This window comes from Raphanus sativus, chromosome 5 (genome assembly GCF_000801105.2).
Source record: "Raphanus sativus cultivar WK10039 chromosome 5, ASM80110v3, whole genome shotgun sequence".
In the NCBI taxonomy this organism is placed as follows: domain Eukaryota; kingdom Viridiplantae; phylum Streptophyta; class Magnoliopsida; order Brassicales; family Brassicaceae; genus Raphanus; species Raphanus sativus.
Genome location: NC_079515.1, coordinates 35,523,138 through 35,547,659, shown reverse-complemented (window position 1 = coordinate 35,547,659; position 24,522 = coordinate 35,523,138). Strand labels below are relative to the sequence as shown.

The 24,522-nt window shown below is 32.3% G+C and overlaps 5 protein-coding genes and 1 pseudogene across 6 annotated transcripts; 3 read left to right on the top strand and 3 right to left on the bottom strand.

Moving 5' to 3' along the window:
- Window positions 1–424: 424 nt before the first annotated feature.
- LOC108861886 (probable histone H2A.2) lies at window positions 425–1,167 on the top strand. Its single transcript, XM_018635861.2, has 2 exons — window positions 425–696; window positions 797–1,167. The coding sequence occupies exons 1-2, from the start codon at window positions 508–510 to the stop codon at window positions 1,007–1,009; spliced, it is 402 nt and encodes a 133-aa protein (XP_018491363.1). The 5' UTR covers window positions 425–507; the 3' UTR covers window positions 1,010–1,167.
- Window positions 1,168–4,154: 2,987 nt separating this feature from the next.
- LOC108860897 (GATA transcription factor 29-like) lies at window positions 4,155–4,931 on the top strand. Its single transcript, XM_018634745.2, has 2 exons — window positions 4,155–4,635; window positions 4,753–4,931. Exons 1-2 carry the CDS (start codon window positions 4,312–4,314, stop codon window positions 4,819–4,821), a joined length of 393 nt encoding a protein of 130 aa, XP_018490247.2. The 5' UTR covers window positions 4,155–4,311; the 3' UTR covers window positions 4,822–4,931.
- A 6,040-nt stretch (window positions 4,932–10,971) lies between these two features.
- Window positions 10,972–13,193, bottom strand: LOC108863232 (protein ETHYLENE INSENSITIVE 3). Its single transcript, XM_018637588.2, has 2 exons — window positions 13,025–13,193; window positions 10,972–12,836 (listed from the first exon to the last, which is right to left on the bottom strand). The coding sequence occupies exon 2, from the start codon at window positions 12,807–12,809 to the stop codon at window positions 11,100–11,102; it is 1,710 nt and encodes a 569-aa protein (XP_018493090.1). The 5' UTR covers window positions 12,810–12,836; window positions 13,025–13,193; the 3' UTR covers window positions 10,972–11,099.
- A 4,283-nt stretch (window positions 13,194–17,476) lies between these two features.
- Window positions 17,477–18,684, bottom strand: LOC130512704 (F-box/kelch-repeat protein At3g13680-like; annotated as a pseudogene).
- Window positions 18,685–20,171: 1,487 nt separating this feature from the next.
- On the bottom strand, window positions 20,172–21,565 carry LOC130512812 (F-box protein At1g59680-like). Its single transcript, XM_057011176.1, has one exon. The coding sequence runs from the start codon at window positions 21,544–21,546 to the stop codon at window positions 20,386–20,388; it is 1,161 nt and encodes a 386-aa protein (XP_056867156.1). The 5' UTR covers window positions 21,547–21,565; the 3' UTR covers window positions 20,172–20,385.
- Window positions 21,566–22,090: 525 nt separating this feature from the next.
- On the top strand, window positions 22,091–23,785 carry LOC130512412 (uncharacterized). Of its 2 annotated transcripts, none has more exons than XM_057010377.1 (2): window positions 22,091–22,250; window positions 22,645–23,785. In XM_057010377.1, the coding sequence occupies exons 1-2, from the start codon at window positions 22,237–22,239 to the stop codon at window positions 23,474–23,476; spliced, it is 846 nt and encodes a 281-aa protein (XP_056866357.1). In that variant the 5' UTR covers window positions 22,091–22,236; the 3' UTR covers window positions 23,477–23,785. The 2 variants fall into 2 exon arrangements, with proteins under 2 accessions (XP_056866357.1, XP_056866358.1); XM_057010378.1 differs by lacking the exon at window positions 22,091–22,250 and having other exon boundaries at window positions 22,725–22,808; window positions 22,892–23,785.
- The last annotated feature ends 737 nt before the right edge of the window (window positions 23,786–24,522 follow it).

Genomic DNA, 24,522 nt, shown 5'->3' with positions numbered 1-24,522 from the left:
TAAGGAAAATTAGTTTATAAATCACTTCGATCGGTTAAACCAAAAAAATAAAATTATGCTTGACTTGCCGCTTCGGCTTTGTTTCATGGCGCTCTTCCTTCTGTTTTGGGCCAGAGAAAAATGTCAAAAAAAATTCATGATTCCATCAGAATCTCTGGTTTCAATAAACCAGCGCCTTATCCATTGGGCCTTAGAAGTCCATATGGCAATGAACTAAATAGGCCTTCAAAGTAACACACTGTAAAAGGAAGTAATAAAACAACGATAGCAAACGTAAAGCGCATATCCTCGCAGTCCTGATTACTAACCGTCGATCCAAAATCTAATCCAACGGTAGCCATATCAATCCGCGCGATTGTTTCCTATTGGAGGATACATACTCATACGTCTCTACCCGCAGTATATATATATCCCTGAGAGCACTACATATCGACTACATACACTTTCGTACGCTTCCCTCTTTTCGCTATCACCGAGTCGTCGCCGTCTCTCTTTCTGAAATCACAAATGGCTGGTCGTGGAAAAACTCTCGGATCTGGAGTCGCGAAGAAGGCCACGTCTCGTAGCAGCAAAGCCGGTCTCCAGTTCCCCGTGGGTCGTATCGCCCGGTTCTTGAAAAACGGCAAATACGCCGAACGTGTCGGTGCCGGAGCTCCGGTCTACCTAGCCGCCGTTCTCGAATACCTAGCCGCAGAGGTAATTAATCAGATCTGGTAGATCAATTTCGTAAAAAACCCTAATTTGATGATTTCGCTAAACCGGGTTTTGGTTTTGTGAAATTTGGATCTGCGTATAGGTTCTCGAATTGGCTGGGAACGCGGCGAGAGACAACAAGAAGACCAGAATCGTGCCACGTCATATCCAGTTGGCGGTTAGGAACGACGAGGAGCTGAGCAAGTTGCTTGGAGATGTGACGATTGCTAACGGAGGTGTGATGCCAAACATTCACAACCTTCTTCTTCCCAAGAAGGCTGGTGGTGCTTCCAAACCTTCCGGTGATGACGAGTAGATTCAGTTTCTCTGTGTTTGTGGTGTTTTCAGCTTATGAATGTGTAGCCGTAGGTTTAGGTTAGGTCTTTTAATGTTTCGTTAGACTACGGTGCAGAGTCCTTTCGTGTTATATGAAACCATGTGTTCTTAATATAAGTGTTATGATTTGATTCTCGATTATATAAGTGTTATGGTTAGCAACTCTCTAGTCCAAGTTCTTGGATCATTAATTAGATTCACTCAGTACTCCAGAAGATATAATGAAGATGGAAACGGCCAGATTGAGGATGTATTAATAACAAAGGGAGTTGAGTTGACAGAACATGTAAATGGACTAATCACTAATCTGTTAACTTAGATTTGCAGACAACTAGCAATGAAAGTTAACAAAAATAATATACTACGTTAGTCAAGCATATTTAGAATTGATTGAGAGTTTTGAAGTTGAATGATATAGAGCAGTTTCTAGTTAATACTCTGCGCTGTGAGTGTTTCAAGTTTCAACATAATGCAAGGAAAATTAAGTTTGAGACCAATCCACTTGATTGCAAATTCCACAAGACTGCTGAGTTCTGACCTCTTTTGAAAGCTGGAGCACTGAACAGATCTTCCCTGCGAGTAATGATTCTCTGAATCAATATCAACAACTCGTGATCACAAGTATCAGCATTACCTTGCTGAAGCCTAGCTAGTCTCTCTCAGCTTCATGCCGTCATCTCTTCTGATGCAATAATGCTCAAGTTTGAGATTGCATCATCTCTGATTTTCTTTATTATACCCCTCTGCTATGTTCTTGTTAAACTTGTTTCTTTTTTGTTGCTCTTCTATGGTTGGAGATACCTCTGTGTACTCTATGTGGTTGTATTATAACAATTTTAGTCGAAACCCAACATTTTCATTCACATTTGACAACACTGCAGACAGAAGGAAATTGACAATAACCAATTATAAGTTGAAAGGCTTATTAACTAAAAAATAATTGAGAAGTTCCTTTTCATTCATATGTAGTTGAAATGTTTTATTACTAAAACATGTAATTTTCTCTTTTGTCAAACACACAACATTCTCATTTAATGATTTTCATCTATATTTGACAATATTTTAGACAGAGTGAAATTGACACTAACAGATTCTAAGTTAAGAAGTTTATTCGTTAAAAAGATAACTGAACTTTCTACAATCTATATTAGTTGAGGGGATTTATTATTAGAAATCTTTTCAGCAAAAATGTAAATTAATGAGAGATACCAAAAACAAATTTATCATATATAAAAATATAAATTTGAGAAAGCTCCAAAACATTTTATAAACAAATGATATTATTTTCTGATAAGGAACAAATGATTTATTTAATTCCATTTGAAAAAAATGTTAACATATCTATAAATCAATCCATTTATTCCCATCAAATTAGCTATAAATTTTATTTTAGAATATATAATCTTATCAGACTATTTGATTTCGAAAGCTAGTTTGTTAGGTCTAGTTGGATTGATTAATAGATTTGGAAAGTTATTTATAAAATGGATCATAAATTATTTTATATATTATTCTTTTTGTGTTCTTTATCAACTTATATTCTATACATTTTAATTTTGTTCCCGGTCTTGGCAAGACATGTAGAACTTTTCATGTTGTTAAACAAAAAGTCATATTAATAATAAAACAAAATTTTAAAACTATTAATTTTGTTGTTCGGAACAAAATTTAAAGATCAACATCCAAAAGTTCATTTTAGATTAGAAGTAAAAAAAACAGAAGGTAGCTGATATTTTTGTCAACGTGAGTGTCTCTTAACATAAAAGGTTGTCAAATGTGAGAATTCTATTGTTTGACAAGAACTTTCCCTGTTAGAATCACTCATGCTCACCAAACTGCCATACATAATTCCTTTACTTCGAGCCTAAAATGAATTGTTGAATATTGATAAGTTTATTCCAAACAACGGATTTAATAGTTTTATGTTTTAGCCTTATTAGAACTATGACTCTTGTATCAATTATATCAGTATTACTCTTAGTAGTTTTAGTGAAAGTATAAAATAGATTAATGAGCCACCAGAAACAAATTAAAATATATATAAAGGAGAGAACTTTCGAAAAACAAAATTAAAAATTAATAAAAATTATTTTGTGATAAGGAATGAAGGGATTAAGGTTCCATTTGTGAAAAAGAATCCTATCAGAATTATAAATCCTATCGGATTCATAAATCATTTCATTCCATCCCATCAAATTTACTACAAACTTTCTTAACACACATATATATGTAAGGATAAAGAATCTCTTGGTGCAAGTTCTGATTTTCTCTTCAGTCTTCTCATGTTAATTCCATGGTTGGTCTTAAAGAAGTTTACCGTTTTTTCTATATTTAACGTCTTTATTTCGAAAGTAAGCTATATTTGTCATGTAGTAATCATGAATTATCGATAATCACATTTCTCATGCCTTATTGTTGCTCTCTAAATACGTGCGTATATGTGAATGTAACGCACATATATTTCTCTTTGTGTATATATAATTACCCCAAAGCAACACACGATCTCAACAAGATTAGTGGATCGATTACTTTCAGATCTGAAAAACTAAAACTTAAACTTGTGGATCAATTTGCATAATCATCTCTGTAAGTGTATGAATACATCGTCCATGCCCATTTTCATGTGTTATGCTTGTTTATATCATTCACGGGGAACGTTTTTCTAAATTGTAAATTCATATGAATATTTTCTAGCAATCTATGTATTTTTTATCGATTTTTTTTCTTCAAATTTCCATAGAGAAAAATGGAGCAGGAGTTGGATTTAACACTGAGGTTGGGTCTGCCAAGTTCTGCTGTTGAGACACAACTGAGCTTAGACACTCCGCCCACCACTAATCAGGTTTTATTTCATAGATAACTCTTTTCTCTCTCACCATTATTGATTGATATGTGCATGAATAACTCTTTTCTCTCTCACCAAACAATCATCATCTCTTTTATTGATTAACTTGATAACAATTGTAGAAAACATATATGACTAATTTATTTCCATGTCTATCTTAAATTCAAAGTTCCTCTAGTCCAAATTAATTGAATTGATATTAATTAATCTCTGCTTAAAAACGGTAACCCCACAAAAGAACAAAAAATCCTTATCATCATCTTTTCTTACAGCTAATTACTTACCTTTATAACGGCGCTACATATTGACAGTTATTACATACAATTAAATGCTAATTAATTTAAATTTATATTAAACCAAAACAGGGGACCAACGTCGACGAGACTCACGGTCACCGTCACATCCTCGGGAATGAAGATGAACCAATCGATGTCAACATGAGATATTACAATTTAATCTTCAACCACTTCGCCGGCATCGGCGAGACCGTGAACTTCGCTCCTTTTCCGATACAACCGTCTGCTCCGGTGCCGGTTCCGGCGACTCCTACGAGGAGTGATTATGTTCTGATCGATGTCCCTGCTAGGAGAGCAGTTCGCAACTCTCTAGCGACTGGAAACGCTCTGGACGCAAACAAGAAGCAGCGTCGCGGTTGTGGCGGTTGCTGTGGTGGAAGGATTGGCTGGTTGAGGAAGTGTACGAACATGAACTGCAATGCGGTTGACACTCCTATGTGGCGAAGGGGTCCTCTTGGTCCAAAAGTAATTTCACCATTAATTAATCTCATTAATTATTCAGCTTTTAATTAGTGACAAAATGATTAACTACGCTGCTTAAACTTTAACTAAATGGATGTTGATTGGTAAATGTGTGTTCAGACTCTATGCAATGCTTGTGGGATAAAGTTCAGGAAGGAGGAAGAGAGGATGTCCAAGAGGACTTTCTGATTTGTTTTGTTTGTTATATTTGTATTTGATTAAAAATTTAAAAGAGAGAGGAAGTGATTGTTAATTAGGAATGTCTATGTCTCTGATTAAGCTTTGTATCAAGTTTAATGAATTTGCTGCTCTTTATCAGTTTAATTAAAAGTTCAAATATCATTGGCTTCATCTTCTTTATCAGATTTCATTTTTGTAATACGTTACTCGTACATAAAGATAATTTCATTATTGGTCATAAAAGAATACATCTGGAGTCTCGAGAGAATCTGTTTTTTTTTTCGGGTGTGTGTGCGCTCATTCGCTGGTCGGATTGTGCACTGAACTCCTTTCAAGCCACTTACAAATGCTTTTCGTGAAACACATCCAGGTTTTTAATCATAAGGTGCTTAAAAAAGGTTAATTAAAACATAACCAAAAGAATTGGAATAAGATTAAACTGGACAGAAATTGTCAAATTAAGGAAAAAAAAGAAGGTACTTTAGAATACCTTATATCGAGAATGATATGATTCTTTTGTTTTGTTTTGTTTGGAATGAGAATGTGCGTGTTCGATCGCTGGTCTATAGTATAAGAAGCACTGACCCATGCTCTAATACCAAATAGCCACTTGCGACAAACACGTTCGCTTTCAAAGTATAGCAATTAATACGTCTTGTGATGAACAATTATCTGCTGTAAACAAACTCTGAAGTGTTTGGCGTGAGATAACAAAGGATTAATTATTTAAAAAAAAAAGAGTAATTAAGAGAAATTCCAAATCATATCCCCTATATATTAATCCTGGAACATTACAACATGTTTTGTAGCCACTTGTCATCACTAGGATGATTCTCAGAAATCTTTAGAAAAATATGTTGGTCTATATACATATATATTATACTTTTTATTAAACTTATTATCATATTAATTAGTAGTCTTAAATTATTTCCTTAAATAAAAGGTACGTAAGTTTATTTCCTTAAATAAAAGCTACGAAATTACCTAATATGATTAACGTATATATGATAATTAATGATTACAAATCAAAAAAATTTGATAAAAAATTTGTATCCTCTACATTTTATTTTAATTAATATTATAAAAAAAATCACTTAAACATATTTAAAAAAATAGATTTTTCATATATATTATATTTTGAATTTTTTAAAACGACTATAAACTACCAAAAATTGTAAGATGTTATTAAGATGATATTTTTTAGAACGGAACCTGATCCGAAACAAAATATTTTGGATATCGAATATATCGAAACCAGATTTATATACTTAAATATATTAATTATTTTTAGAATTTAATATCTAAAAGAATATAAAAATATATAAAATTTTATTAAGTTGTCCAAAATACTTGAAAATATTTACAAATAGTTAAAAATACATGATTAAAATAGTTTAAATGATATTCAAAATACCAATACTTCAAATATCTATTGATTTCTTATCCGAATATTGAAGCTAACCAAATTTTATGTTAAGTTTAAGTATTTTAGCTTGCATTATACACATTTACTAGGTGATTTTCCCGTACTCATGCACGGGTATAAATATTTATAAAGTAAATATATATTAAAATAATTTATTGCTATTTACTTTTAATTTTAAATTAGTTTATAATTTGTATGCATAATATATTATAATATTATCTTACTTTAATTAGAACTATGATTTTAGATATGTTATATCTAGTCGACTTTATTGTTTCTACAGTCGATTTAGTTATCATTTTGCTATATTGGATTGTATACAATTCTTTGAATTCAACTATAATATTTTTATTCTAAATATAGTACGATTTTGATTAATTTTTTTTATTTGCATTTAGGTTGATTGTTGTTTTAGATATGTAATTATATTTTAGTAATTTATGTATAACTTAAGATATATTGTACTTAGAATTAAATAAAAATAAACCAAATTGTTTGATTCCAAATTACGTAAATTAGTGTAACGATAATATTCTGAAGTCGCATGCATATATATAAATTTTACAAAATAACTAAATTGTAACAGTTGGTTAATATTTTGTTTTCATTTGTTAGTGTGTTTTGAGTCATCATATAATTTATATTTATAAAACAAATTATAATTATTATAAAATTATATTTTTTTATTGTAATTAATTCTATGATTTTAGATATAAGTTGAATTAGTGAAGTCACTCAGGTTATGAATATAGTGAGTTAGATATATTTTTTCAAATTCAAACCGAAGTATAATTACTTTTATATAATTAATTCAAGTCAAATTAATTTTATTTATCATTAAATGTGTATGTATTTTCATAATCTATATCAAACTAATTGTTGTTTTTAAAGATATTAGAAAATAAAGCGATAATATATAGGAAGTTACATATATAAGTAACTCATACAAGACATCAATATCTACAAATAATTAAAATATTTTTATAAATTGTAAATAATTTATGCCTTTTGATTATGGTTATATTAGATTCAACAAACATAAAAACATAAAATTTCAAAAGCAAATTTAATATTTAAAATATCCACAATTTTAATAATGAGAAAATATAATATATTTACCTCTTTAATAGTGCGATGTTGTTTTAAAATATTTTATAATTATTTGATCAAAAGATGTTTCTTGTTAAAATTTATTTTTAGTTTTTTTTTATCTCTCTCTAAAATAAGCAGTAAAACATCTATTAGTTTATGTTACTTAATTATTTTATGTAATAATCTAAAACAATATATAGATATATAAAAGTATTTCTATTATTTTGAAAATATATTGATATATTGTTGTACTGTTTAAAATTATGTTTTATAAGAAATAATATTTATTTTTCTAATATAAAGATAGTCTGTGAAAATATAAATATAAAGAAAGTATATTTTATGTTATTTTTAAATGGAATTTTACTAATTTGTGAAATTTCCTTTTTAAAGAAACAATATTATTTATACATATATTTTCGTTTTTAAATTCAATTTTTAAACTTTATAAATTTTTCTTTTTATTATATATATTATTTGGAAAATTTAAAAAAGGAAACTAAATAAAATCTAATTGGATGAATAAAAATAAAAATAGTTATACTTTAATATAAAAGAATATATGTCACCTTATCCACAAAATGAGTAATTAACATATTATTTTATAGTAATGTTTATTTATTTTATACATATATATTAATGGATGCTTCAAACCATACCAATAAATAAAAATAAATTACTAACTAATTGTTACAGTTTATTTATTTTTTAAACCATATATATATGAGATTTCAAAATATTATTGTTATATTTATTTATGTATTCTGAATAGACCAACACTTAAGTTTTTAATTTGATTTTCAAAAATATATATAATATTATTACTAAAATATATATACATATCTAAGGGAAAAATCAATCCAAATTAAATCACAAATTATTCATAATTTTAATATATTTTGAACAAAAAATACCATAGTTGAATTTGAAGAATTTGATGATATCTAATACACTAAAGTTATAATCAAACTAATAATATATTACATATCCAAAATCACACATCTAAGTAAAACAATATGATATGATTTATATAAATTATAGAAAAATCGAAACTAAAATTAAACTATTAATAAATTATTACAATATATTTACTTTATAAATATTTATACCCGTGCATGAGCACGGGAAAAATTTGTATCCTCTACATTTTATTTTAATTAATATTATAAAAAAAATCACTTAAACATATTTAAAAAATATATTTTTCATATATGTTATATTTTGAATTTTTTAAAACGACTATAAACTACCAAAATTGTAAGATGTTATTAAGATGATATTTTTTAGAACGGAACCTGATCCGAAACAAAATATTTTGGATATCGAATATATCGAAACCAGATTTATATACTTAAATATATTAATTATTTTTAGAATTTAATATCTAAAAGAATATAAAAATATATAAAATGTTATTAAGTTGTCCAAAATACTTGAAAATATTTACAAATAGTTAAAAATACATGATTAAAATAGTTAAATGATATTCAAAATACCAATACTTCAAATATCTATTGATTTCTTATCCGAATATTGAAGCTAACCAAATTTTATGTTAAGTTTAAGTATTTTAGCTTGCATTATACACATTTACTAGGTGATTTTCCCGTGCTCATGCACGGATATAAATATTTATAAAGTAAATATATATTAAAATAATTTATTGCTATTTACTTTTAATTTTAAATTAGTTTATAATTTGTATGCATAATATATTATAATATTATCTTACTTTAATTAGAACTATGATTTTAGATATGTTATATCTAGTCGACTTTATTGTTTCTACAGTCGATTTAGTTATCATTTTGCTATATTGGATTGTATACAATTCTTTGAATTCAACTATAATATTTTTATTCTAAATATAGTACGATTTTGATTAATTTTTTTATTTGCATTTAGGTTGATTGTTGTTTTAGATATGTAATTATATTTTAGTAATTTATGTATAACTTAAGATATATTGTACTTAGAATTAAATAAAAATAAACCAAATTGTTTGATTCCAAATTACGTAAATTAGTGTAACGATAATATTCTGAAGTCGCATGCATATATATAAATTTTACAAAATAACTAAATTGTAATAGTTGGTTAATATTTTGTTTTCATTTGTTAGTGTGTTTTGAGTCATCATATAATTTATATTTATAAAACAAATTATAATTATTATAAAATTATATTTTTTATTGTAATTAATTCTATGATTTTAGATATAAGTTGAATTAGTGAAGTCACTCAGGTTATGAATATAGTGAGTTAGATATATTCTTTCAAATTCAAACCGAAGTATAATTACTTTTTTATAATTAATTCAAGTCAAATTAATTTTATTTATCATTAAATGTGTATGTATTTTCATAATCTATATCAAATTAATTGTTGTTTTTAAAGATATTAGAAAATAAAGCGATAATATATAGGAAGTTACATATATAAGTAACTCATACAAGACATCAATATCTACAAATAATTAAAATATTTTTATAAATTGTAAATAATTTATGCCTTTTGATTATGGTTATATTAGATTCAACAAACATAAAAACATAAAATTTCAAAAGCAAATTTAATATTTAAAATATCCACAATTTTAATAATGAGAAAATATAATATATTTACCTCTTTAATAGTGCGATGTTGTTTTAAAATATTTTATAATTATTTGATCAAAAGATGTTTCTTGTTAAAATTTATTTTTAGTTTTTTTTATCTCTCTCTAAAATAAGCAGTAAAACATCTATTAGTTTATGTTACTTAATTATTTTATGTAATAATCTAAAACAATATATAGATATAAAAATATTTCTATTATTTTGAAAATATATTGATATATTGTTGTACTGTTTAAAATTATGTTTTATAAGAAATAATATTTATTTTTCTAATATAAAGATAGTCTGTGAAAATATAAATATAAAGAAAGTATATTTTATGTTATTTTTAAATGGAATTTTACTATTTTGTGAAATTTCTTTTTTAAAGAAACAATATTATTTATACATATATTTTCGTTTTTAAATTCAATTTTTAAACTTTATAAATTTTTCTTTTTATTATATATATTATTTGGAAAATTTAAAAAAGGAAACTAAATAAAATCAAAAATAGTATTTAAATATAGTATTTTCTCATTAAGGGTATCAATGTAATCAACCATTGTGAGAATTAACGTGAGCGCGACACATAGGAAACTGACTTTTCAAATAATATTATAAAGATATGTTATAAATAATTTTTTATTTTTATATTTTGAGAAATTTAAAGTATATAAAAATTTTATTTTTTAAAAATAAAATGAGTTATATGAGTCCAAATCCAAACCGAACCCGCAGATCCGAACCGGATCGAACTCACAAAAATTCAAACATAACTGGACCGAACCAAACCAGACTGAACTAAATAGTATCCGAATGTCTACCCCAAATCAAATGTAAAAAAAAATCTTGATAACAAGATGCATTCTAATTGTAATATTTCAATACAACATATTTTAAAAAACTCACTCCGCACCATGCGCGGATTATCATCTAGTATATAATATACAAACTTATGTTCATCCACGAGTATGGGGTGTGGTGTGTAAAGTAAAAGAAGCTGATGATGAGGGAAACTCACCAGCCGAGACACCCGACGCATACAGTAACAGTCTTAGAGACTCATAGCAAGCCAGGAGACATACACATAACAATATTACATTGGTAGATGTAAGAACACAAAAGATAAAAATAAAATAAACAGAAGATTAAAATTTTACTACCAAGACTTAGAACCATAAGGACACATCTTGTTGCTTCTGCTGCATAACATCCATTACTCCTTGCATTGACATATCATCTCTGTAATCAAATGAGGCCATATCAAACGGTGGAGCATCATACACAAGCTGAAACCTGTTGCTGCTACTGTTGTTCTGCACAGCTTCAAAGTTGTTGTTGTTCCCTTGGAAAAACGTTTGGTTACTGTTATTAGCTCTGTTAGGGATGTTCAAGTCTTCAAAGAAACTTCCTTCCACCATGTTTCCTTGGAACTGGAGATGTTCTTGATGATTCTGGACCGTTGGTTGAAGCAGTGACATGCTTTGATTCTCTATATTTCTGTCGTACATGGACATGAGCTCAGAGATCATCTTCTGCCCATCTTCAGGAACCCCAATACCGGTTAAGTCAATTGGCTGAGAAAAACTCACAACAGGCTTAACTTCATTGACACGGAACCTGGACGGTGCTGCTGCTCCATGACAGACCAACTGATGGTTGTCTCTCGAGTTCCGGTCCAAAAAACCCCGGCTGGCGTCGCTATGGACACAACCAGGATTCTCACAGGTAAAAGCTGCTCTGTCCATTATACTGTTCAGATCTCTGCTTGGCTTCCTCTTCCTAATGAACTCCGCTGTGACCTCTTCCTTTACAGCCATCATCACGTTCCCTTGGTTAAGCTCTTCCATTTGATAAGGACTCTCCTTCTCAACAACACCTTCAACGTTGTACTGACTACAATCATTCATCAGAAGGGAGCAGCTTCCACCAGACAAAGAAGAAAGAGGAGGAGGACAAGACTCAGGGTAAAGCTCCCGAGCCAAGGACTCTTCTTGGTTAATAATAGCAAGCCAAGTAGCACTCTCTTTAGCAGTCATCTTATCCTGCAAGCACTTAGACTGCCTCACCAGCTTCCGTATCTTAGCAACATCAGGAAACATATGCTTTATAACCGCAGTCAAAACACCAACTTTCCACGCCTTCTTCAGATCATGAGGCTTCTTGTAAGGAGCAGGACCTTGATCCTTAGGCAAACCGAGCTGACACCACCAGTCTTCTCCACCGTTAGGCCACCACGGAGGAGGCACGCCTTTCTCCAAAGGAAACCGTCTCTGAGGAGGGTCACAATGCTGCATCAGAGCCGACAAAAGAGACCCCAGAGTCGTGTCCTGAAGCTCTTGCAGCGTGTGGGGAGTAGGTCCAACCAAGTTACCACCTTCACAAACCCCATGGACACTGTTCTCATCTCGGTACTTGCTTATCGCAGCAGGACCGTTACGGTCAAACCTAACTTTATCTTTCCACCACTCCCTGAGATTATCCGAGGCGCCAGTCACAGGCTTCCCGTTCTCAGGGATGATCCCGTAAACAAAGCCTTGAGCTTTGCAGACTTCCATCATCTTCAACATGTACTTCAAGATCCCATCTTGAGCTCTGGACATCTTCTTCCTCCTGGCTTGCTCCTGAGACTGTCTCTGCTTGGCAGCGTCGACGTCGACGCCTCCTCTGCTCTTGTCCTGCTGCTCCTTGAGACGCTTGAGACGCATCTTGTCCCTCCACATCCTCCTCTCCAGCTCGTCGACGTCGATCTCGTCGTCGGTGTAGTCGTCTTCAGGGAGTTCAGGCTGTGGAGGAGGAGGAGGAGGACAGAAGTCAAGTTCAGGTGAGAAGAAGTCCATGTTCCTCCCGCCGCACATACCCATCTCGTTGAACATCATCGTTAAGATCAGAGGCGATTAAAAAACCTGGAAAATAGAGAGAATCAATCAAAACCCTAAAACCCAAAGATAGAAAGGATCATTTCTGAAGAGGGTTTATAAAAAAGATTGAAACTTTATCACAGAAGACATAGATCTACCTAAACCCCCGTGGAAGAATCAATCTATGATCAGTATCAATAATCAATTGGAGAAGATAAAAGAGAGTAAGTTACCTGGAGATTTAAAAAAGTAGTTCAATACAAAGTCTCTGCCTTTTTAACATAAAAACCCTAATGAAGATGGAGATGAAGAGGAAAAGGGGAGGAAAGATCACGTGGGGGAAGGGAGAAAGCAGAGTTTGTTGTTTATTGAGTGGAGTCTCTCTGTAGATCATGGAGATAGAGACATAGAGTAGAATATGTATTTATATATATAATTTTTATTTTTTTCTAAAGATTGCATTTACTGACATTTTTTATTAATTATTAAATAAATACAGAAATAAATAACTAAGCGTCTTTTGGCACTAGCCACTGCCCCCACATTTGGGGTTACTTTTGTATTCTTTCCTTTTCATTTTTATATTACGCGGTATGAGTTTTAATTAACACGCAGTATTAATTGCCGTAAAACCATATGATACGTTTTTTTTTGTAACACAACCATATGATACGTTATTTCTCTCTTTTTTTCTTCTTCGATTTGTTCTTTAAATAAAATATATTCATTATCCATTACCTCAGCACAAGCTGGTGGAAAATATAAAACGCACGCATTTTGTAATACTTACGTCATCGACAACTATTATCGATCAGGACAAATTGTCATTCTCAAGAGGTGTAATAAAGCATTTTAAATAAGTTTTTCCAGTTCTCGATTAATTATTATCACGTTCTCCAACACGTTTGTTAGAGACGAACCAAACAGCAGTCTTCAATTAAATATGCTTTCTTTTCGACCGGTCTTAGACCATCTTTATCAGTGGACCGTCCTTAAGACTTTTTTATTATTATACTATAGTTAGGGACAATGTTAAAAGACTTTAAGCAAAATAATGATTATTAGTGGGATTTCAACACAACTCAGCTTCATTGGCGCAACATAACACCGCCGCTTCCGGCGTCTCGTAGATGTTGCACTGCATCTTTATCCAAAAGAAAAAAAAACATGAGTTTCATTCTTTCTCTGATCAGTTCATCTTTTGCCACAGTTGCAACTCTCTGAAACCATGCAACTCTCCGTCGATTTCACGGCGAAGCCATGCGCTTTTCCAACGAAACCATCGGAGTTGATAAACAAGCTTCTGGGAATCGATGGTTTAAGAAGATTCTAGAGTTTACGGCAATTGGAGGAGATGATAAGAGATGTAACATCGTCTTCTTTCCCTCGCTGGATATTGGAATACTACGGAGGAAAGAGAGGGAAAGAAATAGAAGCAAAGGAGGAGATGAGACTGTGACACGTGGTCACAAAAAACGTTTGTTTTGTACCTTAATTAAAGGTCGTGATTTGTGTTTATTGCTATTTTTTTTTTTTAATTCCTAATTATACTAAGAACTCTGTTAAGGGTTGCCGATAATCATGCTTTATAATCCCAAAAATGGACTGAAGCTATTGTTAAAGAAAAGGAAACACATAAAAAAAGGGAGGAAGAAACTTTCTGAAGAGTAATAGGAATAATATTGAGTTGTAAATAGTAAGTTTTTTTTCAATGTTTCTTTTGTGATTATAAAAGTTTACACAAACACGATTCCTAAGGATTTTGAGGACTAAAAATATTTTAAAAATATTTAATAAATTTTTTTTTCTAATTTTAAAAGCCAATATTTTTTGTATAATAACCTCTAAAAAATTTGGATACCAACACTAAATGTTTTATAGGATTGGTTGACGGATTGTGCCAGATCCGGCCCATGTACTGTACCCAATTTCTCAAATATAGCTCTTTCTTTCCTCTCTGTAACGTTCTCTTTCTCATATGTTTTTCTCTCGTCTTTGTCGTATGTTCTTCTGTCATTTTAAGAACCTCGTAAACTGCTCCCGCTGCATCCGGGATGTATATGCAACTTTCGTTTTTAAAAAATCTTTGTTCAGGTTTTGTAGCAACACTTCAGTCTAAACTGATTTGTTTGTTTTTTACCTGGTCAAACTGTGTTTTCCCTCTTCTTGTTCGCGTGCTCGAAATCTCTTTGACTATTTTGGATTTCAGTTGGATGCAGCATTGTTGAATGGCAGACTTGGTGGAAGAAAAAACGACAAAAGTTAGATTTAACAAGTTGCAGATAAAGTCCAAAAGTCTTAGGTTACCTTGACCGCACCAGCTATCTCACTGATGTCATCTCCTATGTATTCTTTCCATGTCCCTTTGACAGTTTTTTTTTGTACTCACTATGCTCATAAATATGCTTTTAGATATTATGGAGAGTTGTGGGATTCAAAGGACATGGACTTGGTTACATGATTTGTATAGTACTTGACAAAATGTAATATCTATATCTCTCCTGAGAAGTACTCAACTCAAATTAATAGCTGTGATGTTCTGAGTTCTTTTAGCGGAGGGACTGAAGATTAAAAGCGTTCTCCAGTGACATTTCATGTAATCGTAGAACCTAAGCCTTGGAAATGGAATGCAGGAAGGAACTCAAAACATAAATGCTGTATTATCTAAACTCTCCCTGCCGTGTCTTGATGCAAGAATTCTAAACTGATTGTATGGAGTAATTGATCGTGTATCTGATTCTCTTTTTCCTTTTAGTAATAATTCTACATTTGCTTGGGTATATGAAGTTTTGCTTTACTTGGGTTTTAAGTGTAACTTTTTGTTTTGAAACATTCAGGAATATAAAGAGGAAGCAAACGATGATGAAACCAGTTGTCAAAAAGAAACAGTGGCCACAACTTATTTGACGAAACCATTTCTGTGTAATAAAGACATTAATCGAAAGCAATGACGTTATTGATCAGATCCGTAAAGTTTAAATTAACATCGCTTATATAGGATACTGTTATTATTATCATACTCATAACATATTAGTGTAATAACTTACACAATGAGACTATACATCAAAATGGGTTGTTAGACAAAAAAATATTTTGCATAGATTCTAAGGAACAAATCAGAACAAAAAAGAGTTTTTGTTACATATCTCTTAGAAACCCTCCTCAATGTAACTCTTTACTGCAATAGAAGACCCAAGAAGGCGGAGACTGATGCAGCAACGATAGATCCAACCACCGGACAAGCCACGGTGGCTGAGGAAGTACCTGGTGCTGGTGCTGGAGATTCCATGGTAGCCGCTGTGGCTGAGCTCACTAACACAGCCGAGACAAAGAGGGCGACAAAGAAGTTGTTGACATTCCTCATTTCTATTATTATTATTATTTATTTATTTATTTTGGATGATGGTTTTGTGTGTGTTTTTTATCTGATGCCTTAAAGGTGAAGGTAATGAAAGTATTTATATTATGAAAAAAATGTGGAAGGAGAAATGGAGAGTGTTTCAAGGTCTGCCATTAACTAGAAAGACATGATTCTCTAGTTTTTATTGCTAATTTAAGAATGAATAAATTGCAAAAATAAACTAGAGCTACAATTGTTCTTGGATTGTTTGAACGAGTCTCAAATAAAAAACACATCAGTCCATTGTTCACGGATTATACTGTCTTCACATATACAGAGACTACTCCAGAGTCTGGAGGCAGTTATTGCACACATGATGACAGAATTAAATTTAGAAAAGCTCATTGTCTCATGTAGGCTCAGCTCCAAAAAGAAAAGACTCAAAAAGAGAGACGAACCCAACCCTAGTCATAAACTACTGCACGAGAGAACTAAGGATGCATCAAGTACGAATTATGAGAATTAATTCATACTCTAAAACTGACAATTATATCTATCTTATGACAAATTCACATCTGATCGTTCTACTTGCTACCATACTGGGATCACCTAAAGATTGATATCTGACGGTTTTATTTGGATCACACTGAAAATTTATTGTCAATTAATCTTCATAATTAATAATAAATCTAACTCAAGCCATAGACATTAGTGTAGAAACACTAATAAACATTTAATCAAACTAGTTAACTAATTTGGTTTCTGCATGTTTTCTTTGTTTATTAGATGATAGAAAACACAGGTTAATAGGACTGTCAATATTTTTGTTCAAATCGAGATGATATAATAAACGGGAACAAACACTGCAAACTGGAACTAGCTACTTAGAGCAACATTAACGGTACTACTAATAATTTGTCCTTAGAGTAGTTTAATGTTATTTTTGGTGTGGGACAAAAATTAAGGACATTTTCAAAATATTTGATTATTGGTAGGACTTTGTAAAGTCCTTAGAAAATTAATTAATTATTTTAATTAAAAAAAAATTATGTTGACAGGAGAACCGTCAGAGACGAGATATTAATGTATCCATGTTCAGGTCCCCTAGCTTTTACCATCTCCACAGATATGATGTATCCATGTTCTCCATTGTTTTATGCAAATAATTAGATCACTACTTCACTTCCTATTTGATAGGAACAAAGTAACATGAATCACTTTCCCATTATCTTTTCCATTATGCATTTACTTCCAAGTTCGTAAGAATGTGTAGTTCCAATTTGTTTTCTATAAATCAAAAAGCTAAAAAAAGGCAGAGAAATTAGCCTGAAAATTAAGTGTGTTCTAAGTTCTATTATGCAAGTGTTTTTTGATCAACAATTATAACCTGCAACAGAGGTTTATCATAATCTAGTAATCTCTTTCTTTCCTTTTGCCCCGTCCGTTGATTTGTAGTTGCGCTAAACTTGGAGCATAAGAAGAGAATACAAGTATGTTCCCAGGCTCTCTAGCTTTTCCAATGTTCATTTCTTCGATGTTTCCATGTTCTTTAATGATGTAAGCTCTTTTGTGTATGGTCGTACCAACATAGCAGATTCCGGAAACAAGAGCCAGTTTCTTCTCCTCATCAATGAAGAAACTAAGAGTCACAAACCTACGCGGTCTCAGCTCCACTCTCAAGAATCTGCTCCACGAGGCCGCATCAGGCTCAATCTTGGTCGTTATCCAAATCTCCATTACCTGATCGCCTTTGCGATGATGTAACACAGCGAGCTGCTCATCTCTAACACTAGATAGAACCACGGTTCTTATAGAACTAACACAAGCGCCAAACGGCAGAACAAGACGCTGTCCAAACCTCTCTGCTGTGAAGTCAAAACAGAGTAAGAAACATTGACCTTTCAAATCATTCCCTTCAAACCAAGTTTCTTCTGCAGCCACAAAATAAGTGTTTCCCTTGAGAGACAAGCCACTTTCTATATCGCAGCTGCCGGGATTGACATCAAGAACCCTCCATGAATTTGAGTTAAGGTCGTAGATTTCGAAAACGGGACCAAGTTTTGAGGGCTTAGCAACATCCAAAAGCCTCAAGATCTTGTGGTTACGATTTTTGTTGTTGTTTTCGTATCCGAGACCATACGTGTATGATCTGTGGAATGTTTCCCCGGTTCGGATCCACCTGGTTTGTCTCAAATATGGGTTCCACACAAGAAGCCACCTCCCACCTTTGATGACGCATAAAAGCAAGCCGTCCCAGTGAAAGACTTCACATATCTCTATCTCAATTTGTCTAAGTATCCTTACACTCTTAATAGACGGACGATAAACCAAGTTGCCGTTGTTACCTTGGAGATCAAGTTTCATTGAACAAAGCTTAGAATCTACCTTGGAGTATATGTTTTTCTGATAAAGCGTTCCACGTTTTACAAGTACATCGCACTGCCCTAAGAGATGTCAACGAAACCCTAGATAATATTTCCGTTACCATATCCCCTGGAAGATCAGACATTCTTGTCGCCGCCATTCTTCAAACTTACAAACAACGTTTTGTTACTTGTCCTCTCTTTTCAATTAAGCTAGGGTTTTAGAATCTCTTTGATATATTATAGTCTACATATCTCCTTTTACTTTCCATACCTATCCTTTCTAATAAAAAGAGATTATATCTATATTATTAAAATAGAAGTACACTTTGAAAATGCCCCTAAGTTTTTGAAGTTATTTACATTTGAATACCACTGAAGTAATAAATTAACTTTCCTTAATTATAGTTGTCTTTTCTGATTTATAAATACACTTTCCTTAATTATACTTGTCTTTATTGAACCTCTATTTAAGTATGTTTGTATTTTTTCTATTTAAATAATTGATTTAAGAATTTAATGTATTTTTTTAATTTAAATAATAGATCTTCTTAATCAAATCTTTACGATAATAGATTTTGCCAATATACTTCGTTTTAACATATTAAATATTTTTTTAATATTTATTAGTATAAATAATAAAATAAAAAATCACACACCATAATCAATTTATATAACATATAAATAAAATATAAAATAATTAATCTATATATTATTTGTATAGTGGTTTCAAGTTTAATTAGTTATAGATATTGGATTTGTTTATATGATACAGTGTGATATGATAGACGATCAAAATCACAAAATACAATTGTTCAACGTAATAAATAAAATTGTTATGTTTTAAAATGTTCTATTGATAATTATGTAATACATTTTAATTTACACACACATATATATATATATATATATATATATATATATATATATGTATTTATACCATTAGTACAAATAAAAGATTTAAAATGAAAGCAAATATCTATACGGTCACGGATCAAATTCTAGAAATAAACAACAACAACGTTAAAATATTTTTCTTGAACAGATTTATTTGATAAAAATTATAGTTCCAAATATGTTTATATATTTTATGTATTTATAAATTTATTTTATTTGGGATGCTAAGATTTAAGAATTGGAAAAAATGTGATTCACCTCTATATTATTTTAATTAAAAAATTAATATTTTATATAATAATATTTTATTAACTTTTTAATTTTTATTATAACTGCAAAAGTTAATTTTCAATCTGGATTTATGTGTAAATATTAAAAATTCATCATTTAATATAAACAAAAAACTAAAAACAGAAAATAAATACCCGCCCGGTCGGGCGGGTCAAGGTCTAGTTGAAATTTAAAAATAAAAATTCATTTGTTTACATATTTCACTGTCTTTACAGAGCTGTAGCTTTTATAGGGAATACTTAAAGAGAGAATTTGCTGACTAACCAAGTTTGGAATGTAAATAGCTTTGATTTTGACACTATTGAATTGATAACATTTCATACACTTCTTGTCCGGTTATGTCCTTTCTATTTCTAAGTTACCCGGTGACAGTGGGACCAAAAGATTTACGTCAACAAAGAGCACAGATGGCCAAGAGAAATTGAGACTGAATATGATCCACGTACAAGTTAATTATTCTACTCCATAGACTTGAGACAGTTATTCCACACATGACTTAATTACACTTCGAAACTCATTGTCTCAGGCAAACTCAGCACACGAAAGTAAAGACTGCAAAAGGAGAGACAAACTTAGTTACAAAAAAAAGGAGAGACAAACACAACAGACCAATTGTAAAACACAAAGGTTTAATAGTTGAGTATCAGTATTATTTTTTAGATGGAGATGACACAATTAAAGGAACAAGCATTGCTACTTAAATCTAGTAATCTCTTTCTTTCCTTTTGCCCCGTCCGTTGATTTGTACTTGCACCAAACTTGGAGCATAAGAAGAGAATACAAGTTTGTTTCCAGGTTCCCTAGCTGTTCTTATCTCCTCAACAGATTCGATGTCTCTTTGTTCTTCAATGATATAAGCTCTTTTGTAAATTTTTCCATAGAAGTTAAGGAATCCGGAAACAAGAGCCAGTTTCTTCTCCTCATCAATGAAGAAACTCTCAGCCACAAAGCTAGGCGGTATCTTCTCCTTTCTCAAGAACCTGGTCCAAGATGCAGCATTGGGCTCAATCTTGCTCGTAATCCAAAACTCCATTACATTACTGACTTCGGGTTGATGTAACACGGCGAGCTGCTCATCTCTAACACTAGAAAGAACCACGGTTTTTGTAAACCCAACACCAGCACCAAACGGCAGAACAAGATGCTGTCCAAACCTCTCTGCTGTAAAATCGAAACAGAGTAAGAAATATTGACCGGTAACAACAACAGACCCTTCTAACCGAATTTCCATAGCCAAAAAATAAGTGTTTCCCTTGAGAGACACGCCACTTTTTATAATGCAGTTGCCGGGATCGACATTAAGAACTCTCCATGAATTTGAATTAAAATCGTAGATTTCGAAAAGGGGACCAAGTTCTGGGGACTTATTAACATCGAAAAGCCTCAAAATCTTGTGGTTACGATTGTTGTTGTTGTTGTTGTTTTCGTATCCGAGACCATACATGTATGATGAATGGAGTTTGTCCCTGGTTTCGATCCACTTGAGTTGTCTCAAATACGGGTTCCACACAAGAAGCCGCCTCTCATCTTTGATGACGCATAACAGCAAGCCGTCCCAGTGAAAGACTTCACATATCTCAGCTTGTTCAAGTAACCATACTCTGTTAACAGAGGGAAGATAAACCAAGTTGCCGTTGTCGTCGCGGGTTCCTTGTAGATCAAGTTTCATTGAACAAAGCATATAATCCATCACCGTGAACCCTAGAAACGTGCTCCCTGCGTCTGTTTTACCAACGATATGGTTTTTTGATAAAGCTTTCCACGTTTTACAAGTGCATCGCAGTGCCCTAAGAGATGACAGTGGAACCCTAGATAATATCTCCTTTATCAAATCCCCTGGAAGTTCAGACATAGCCGTGACCATTCTTCCAACTTACAAACAAAGTTTTGTGGCTTGTCTTCTCGTTTCACTTATATTAGGATTTTAGAATCCTCTTTTATATATAGTTTCTATTCTATATTTCCTTTTTCTTTTCAGCTAAAGAGATTAATCTATCTATCTACACTATTACTATCTAATTATTTGATAATAAGTTATTTTTCTTATTTATCATATTCTTTATAGCTTTAGGTACTTTTGTTTATTTATTATTTTCTTAATATACTATGTATTCATAAAATAATTTTATTATTGTTCTTCATATATATATATAATGAATTAGATGTCATTGTAATAATCAAAAGTTTCTTCAAGACATATAACATATATTGTGTAAATAATTAAATAAATAGAAATAAGAGTTAAAATACAATTTTAAGAGTACATTCAAAAAAGTTATGTAGTATATTATAATAAATACTTTTTTAGGCAAAATTTAAATCAATCTTTTTATAGAATATGTGGCTTAATATTTTAATATGTAGAAAAGGCCCAAACGCAAGAGCCCAGTTTAGCTTTATTTCCCATTTCACTTTCTCTCAAAATCAATTTCAAGTTTAAACACTTCTTTCCTTGACCTGCGATTCCTAAGGCACGATTCCAAATTCGAAGGTTCAAAAATTCACCGAGCATCCTCGAAAGTTCCAATCGAATTGGTCATCCTCACAGGCGACAATGTTCTACAGAGGGTAAGCCGCCCACCAGATTATCCCCGATTTGTTGTTCCTCATTCAATTGATTTCATTAGCTTCCGCAATTAGGGTTTCTTCTTCGTTATCTTCCTCGTGATTTCGTATCTTAATCACTTCAATTCATCTCCTTTTGAAGTTTAATCTGTTGGGTTTTTCTTCAATTGTAAAATTTGATCGGAAAGTTTCGACCTTTTAATCTCTCCCAATAGTTTAATTAGGGTTTTATTGTAATTGGGATTGGTTCATACCTAAGTTAGTGAAATTTGATCTGTCTCGATTCCAATCAACTGTTATGTTTGGTTGGAAATCTTCAACCTTCAATCTCTCCCAATGGTTTAGGAAACAAGTAATCAAGAGAGAGTGTGTTAATTTTGTTTTGGTGAATGTGTAGATATGGAGATGGTCCTGATGGGCGTGAAACGGGACCTAAGCGTCAAAGAATGAGTGGACAAGCTCCTCCAGGATCATTCTATGCACCTCATCCTGCTTCTGCCTTTATGTATAACCCTTATGGTTTCGTTCCTCCTCCTGTTTTCCCTGTGGTTAAACTCCGCGGTCTCCCCTTTGATTGCTCTGACCGCGATGTTTTGGAGTTCTTCCATGGCTTAGACGTGGTTGACGTCTTGTTTGTTCACAAGAACAATAAGGTCACTGGGGAAGCCTTTTGCGTTCTTGGCTATCCCCTTCAGGTTGATTTTGCGCTCGGTAAGAACAGGCAGAACATGGGGAGGAGATATGTTGAGGTTTTTAGGAGTACGAAGCAAGAGTACTATAAGGCTATTGCTAGTGAGGTTGCGGAGTCTCGTGTCCATGGTACAGTTACTGGTGGTGGTGGTGGTGGTGATGGTGGTGGGAGCGGTGGAAGAGGTGGTGTGAGTGGTGGACGTTCACCACGTAGACAGGTGCAGAGGGTTAGACCGAGTGATGATGGGAAAGAGAATGCTGAGCATACGGGTATACTGAGACTGAGAGGGTTACCTTTCTCAGCAGGGAAAGAAGACATACTAGACTTCTTCAGAGATTTTGATCTGTCTGAAGACTCTGTTCATGTTACTGTCAACGGTGAAGGGCGACCCACTGGAGATGCGTTTGTAGAGTTCAGGAGCGCAGAAGAATCAAGAGCTGCGATGGTCAAGGACAGGAAGACGCTAGGGAGCCGTTACATAGAACTGTTTCCTTCATCAGTTGAAGAGTTAGAGGAGGCACTGTCAAGAGGAAGGTGATCCATTCACCATTACTCATGGTACTTTCATACCCTTTTTCAAAATGCTTGTCAGAAGATCACAGTTTAGACGCATTGGTGGTGGTTCTGGTCTTGATGCACTATCTGGTCAGGGTTACTAGTTTTATCCATTCTTTAGGGTGTTATGTTGTGTTGTATTGATGGAGATCTCTGAGCAATGAGCATATGCATCATTAGAGTGAGTTGGGTGCTAAAATCGTCTATTGGGTATCGTAAGAACCCTGTTGGATTGTAACATTAGGCTTTTGCTGAAAGTTGTGGCAATAATAATAACCTTGGTTGATGATGATCTCTTCTGTGGTACATGTGGTCAAAACGATAGAAACATTTGGATTCTTTCTAGTGTTTTAATGCAAAAAGACAGAGTCTACGTTGATACTCTTAGTTTGGTGTGGGAAAAAAACATAAACAGTATCGAGCATCTCTGTGTATAAGTATAATGGTAGTATAGTTGATGATGACAGTATCTCAGACATTATATTGGTAGGGCCAAAACCATTGGACATACATGTCTGAGTATAATAGTAGTATAGTTGTTAGGTCACTTGTACAGTTATTTGTGAAACATATAGCAGAAATATCGAAAACAAAAATGTACGGCTGAATCTTAATAATTGTTAGCATTTTACTGTTCGATTTTTGGAAATGTTACTAGTATGCAAGCAGCAGGATCTTTGGGCTTATCTAATTGAAAACTACGTCTTGTCTTTTGTCATTCTGGTTTCTTGTCCACACATCTCAAGGAAGTCTGACAATTATTTAAATTGAATTCTCTGAAGTTGCAATAACAAAAAGAAAGTTATTGTCAATAACACTAGATTGGCTTGAAGAAATTAACTATTGATTAAATAAGATCATCAAGCCTTTCTAACATTATGGTCCATGGTAGTCGTCTCTGCCAATGCTATCAAATCGTAGTTGAATGGTCTTTTCTCAAAGAGCTTTTCTTTGCCGGTAACTTGGACATCTTTGATAGTTGAATCTGCTTCTTCATAATGGTTGAGAGAAAGCATTAAGCAAAGGAGA

Excerpts from the sequence above, each read along its gene's own strand:
- LOC108861886 (XM_018635861.2), top strand. The coding sequence starts at position 508 with ATGGCTGGTCGTGGAAAAACTCTCGGATCTGGAGTCGCGAAGAAGGCC. Across the intron at positions 697-796 it reads TCGAATACCTAGCCGCAGAG|GTTCTCGAATTGGCTGGGAA; the intron begins GTAATTAATCAG and ends ATCTGCGTATAG.
- LOC108860897 (XM_018634745.2), top strand. The coding sequence starts at position 4,312 with ATGAGATATTACAATTTAATCTTCAACCACTTCGCCGGCATCGGCGAG. Across the intron at positions 4,636-4,752 it reads GGGGTCCTCTTGGTCCAAAA|ACTCTATGCAATGCTTGTGG; the intron begins GTAATTTCACCA and ends ATGTGTGTTCAG.
- LOC108863232 (XM_018637588.2), bottom strand. The coding sequence starts at position 12,809 with ATGATGTTCAACGAGATGGGTATGTGCGGCGGGAGGAACATGGACTTC.
- LOC130512812 (XM_057011176.1), bottom strand. The coding sequence starts at position 21,546 with ATGGTCACGGCTATGTCTGAACTTCCAGGGGATTTGATAAAGGAGATA.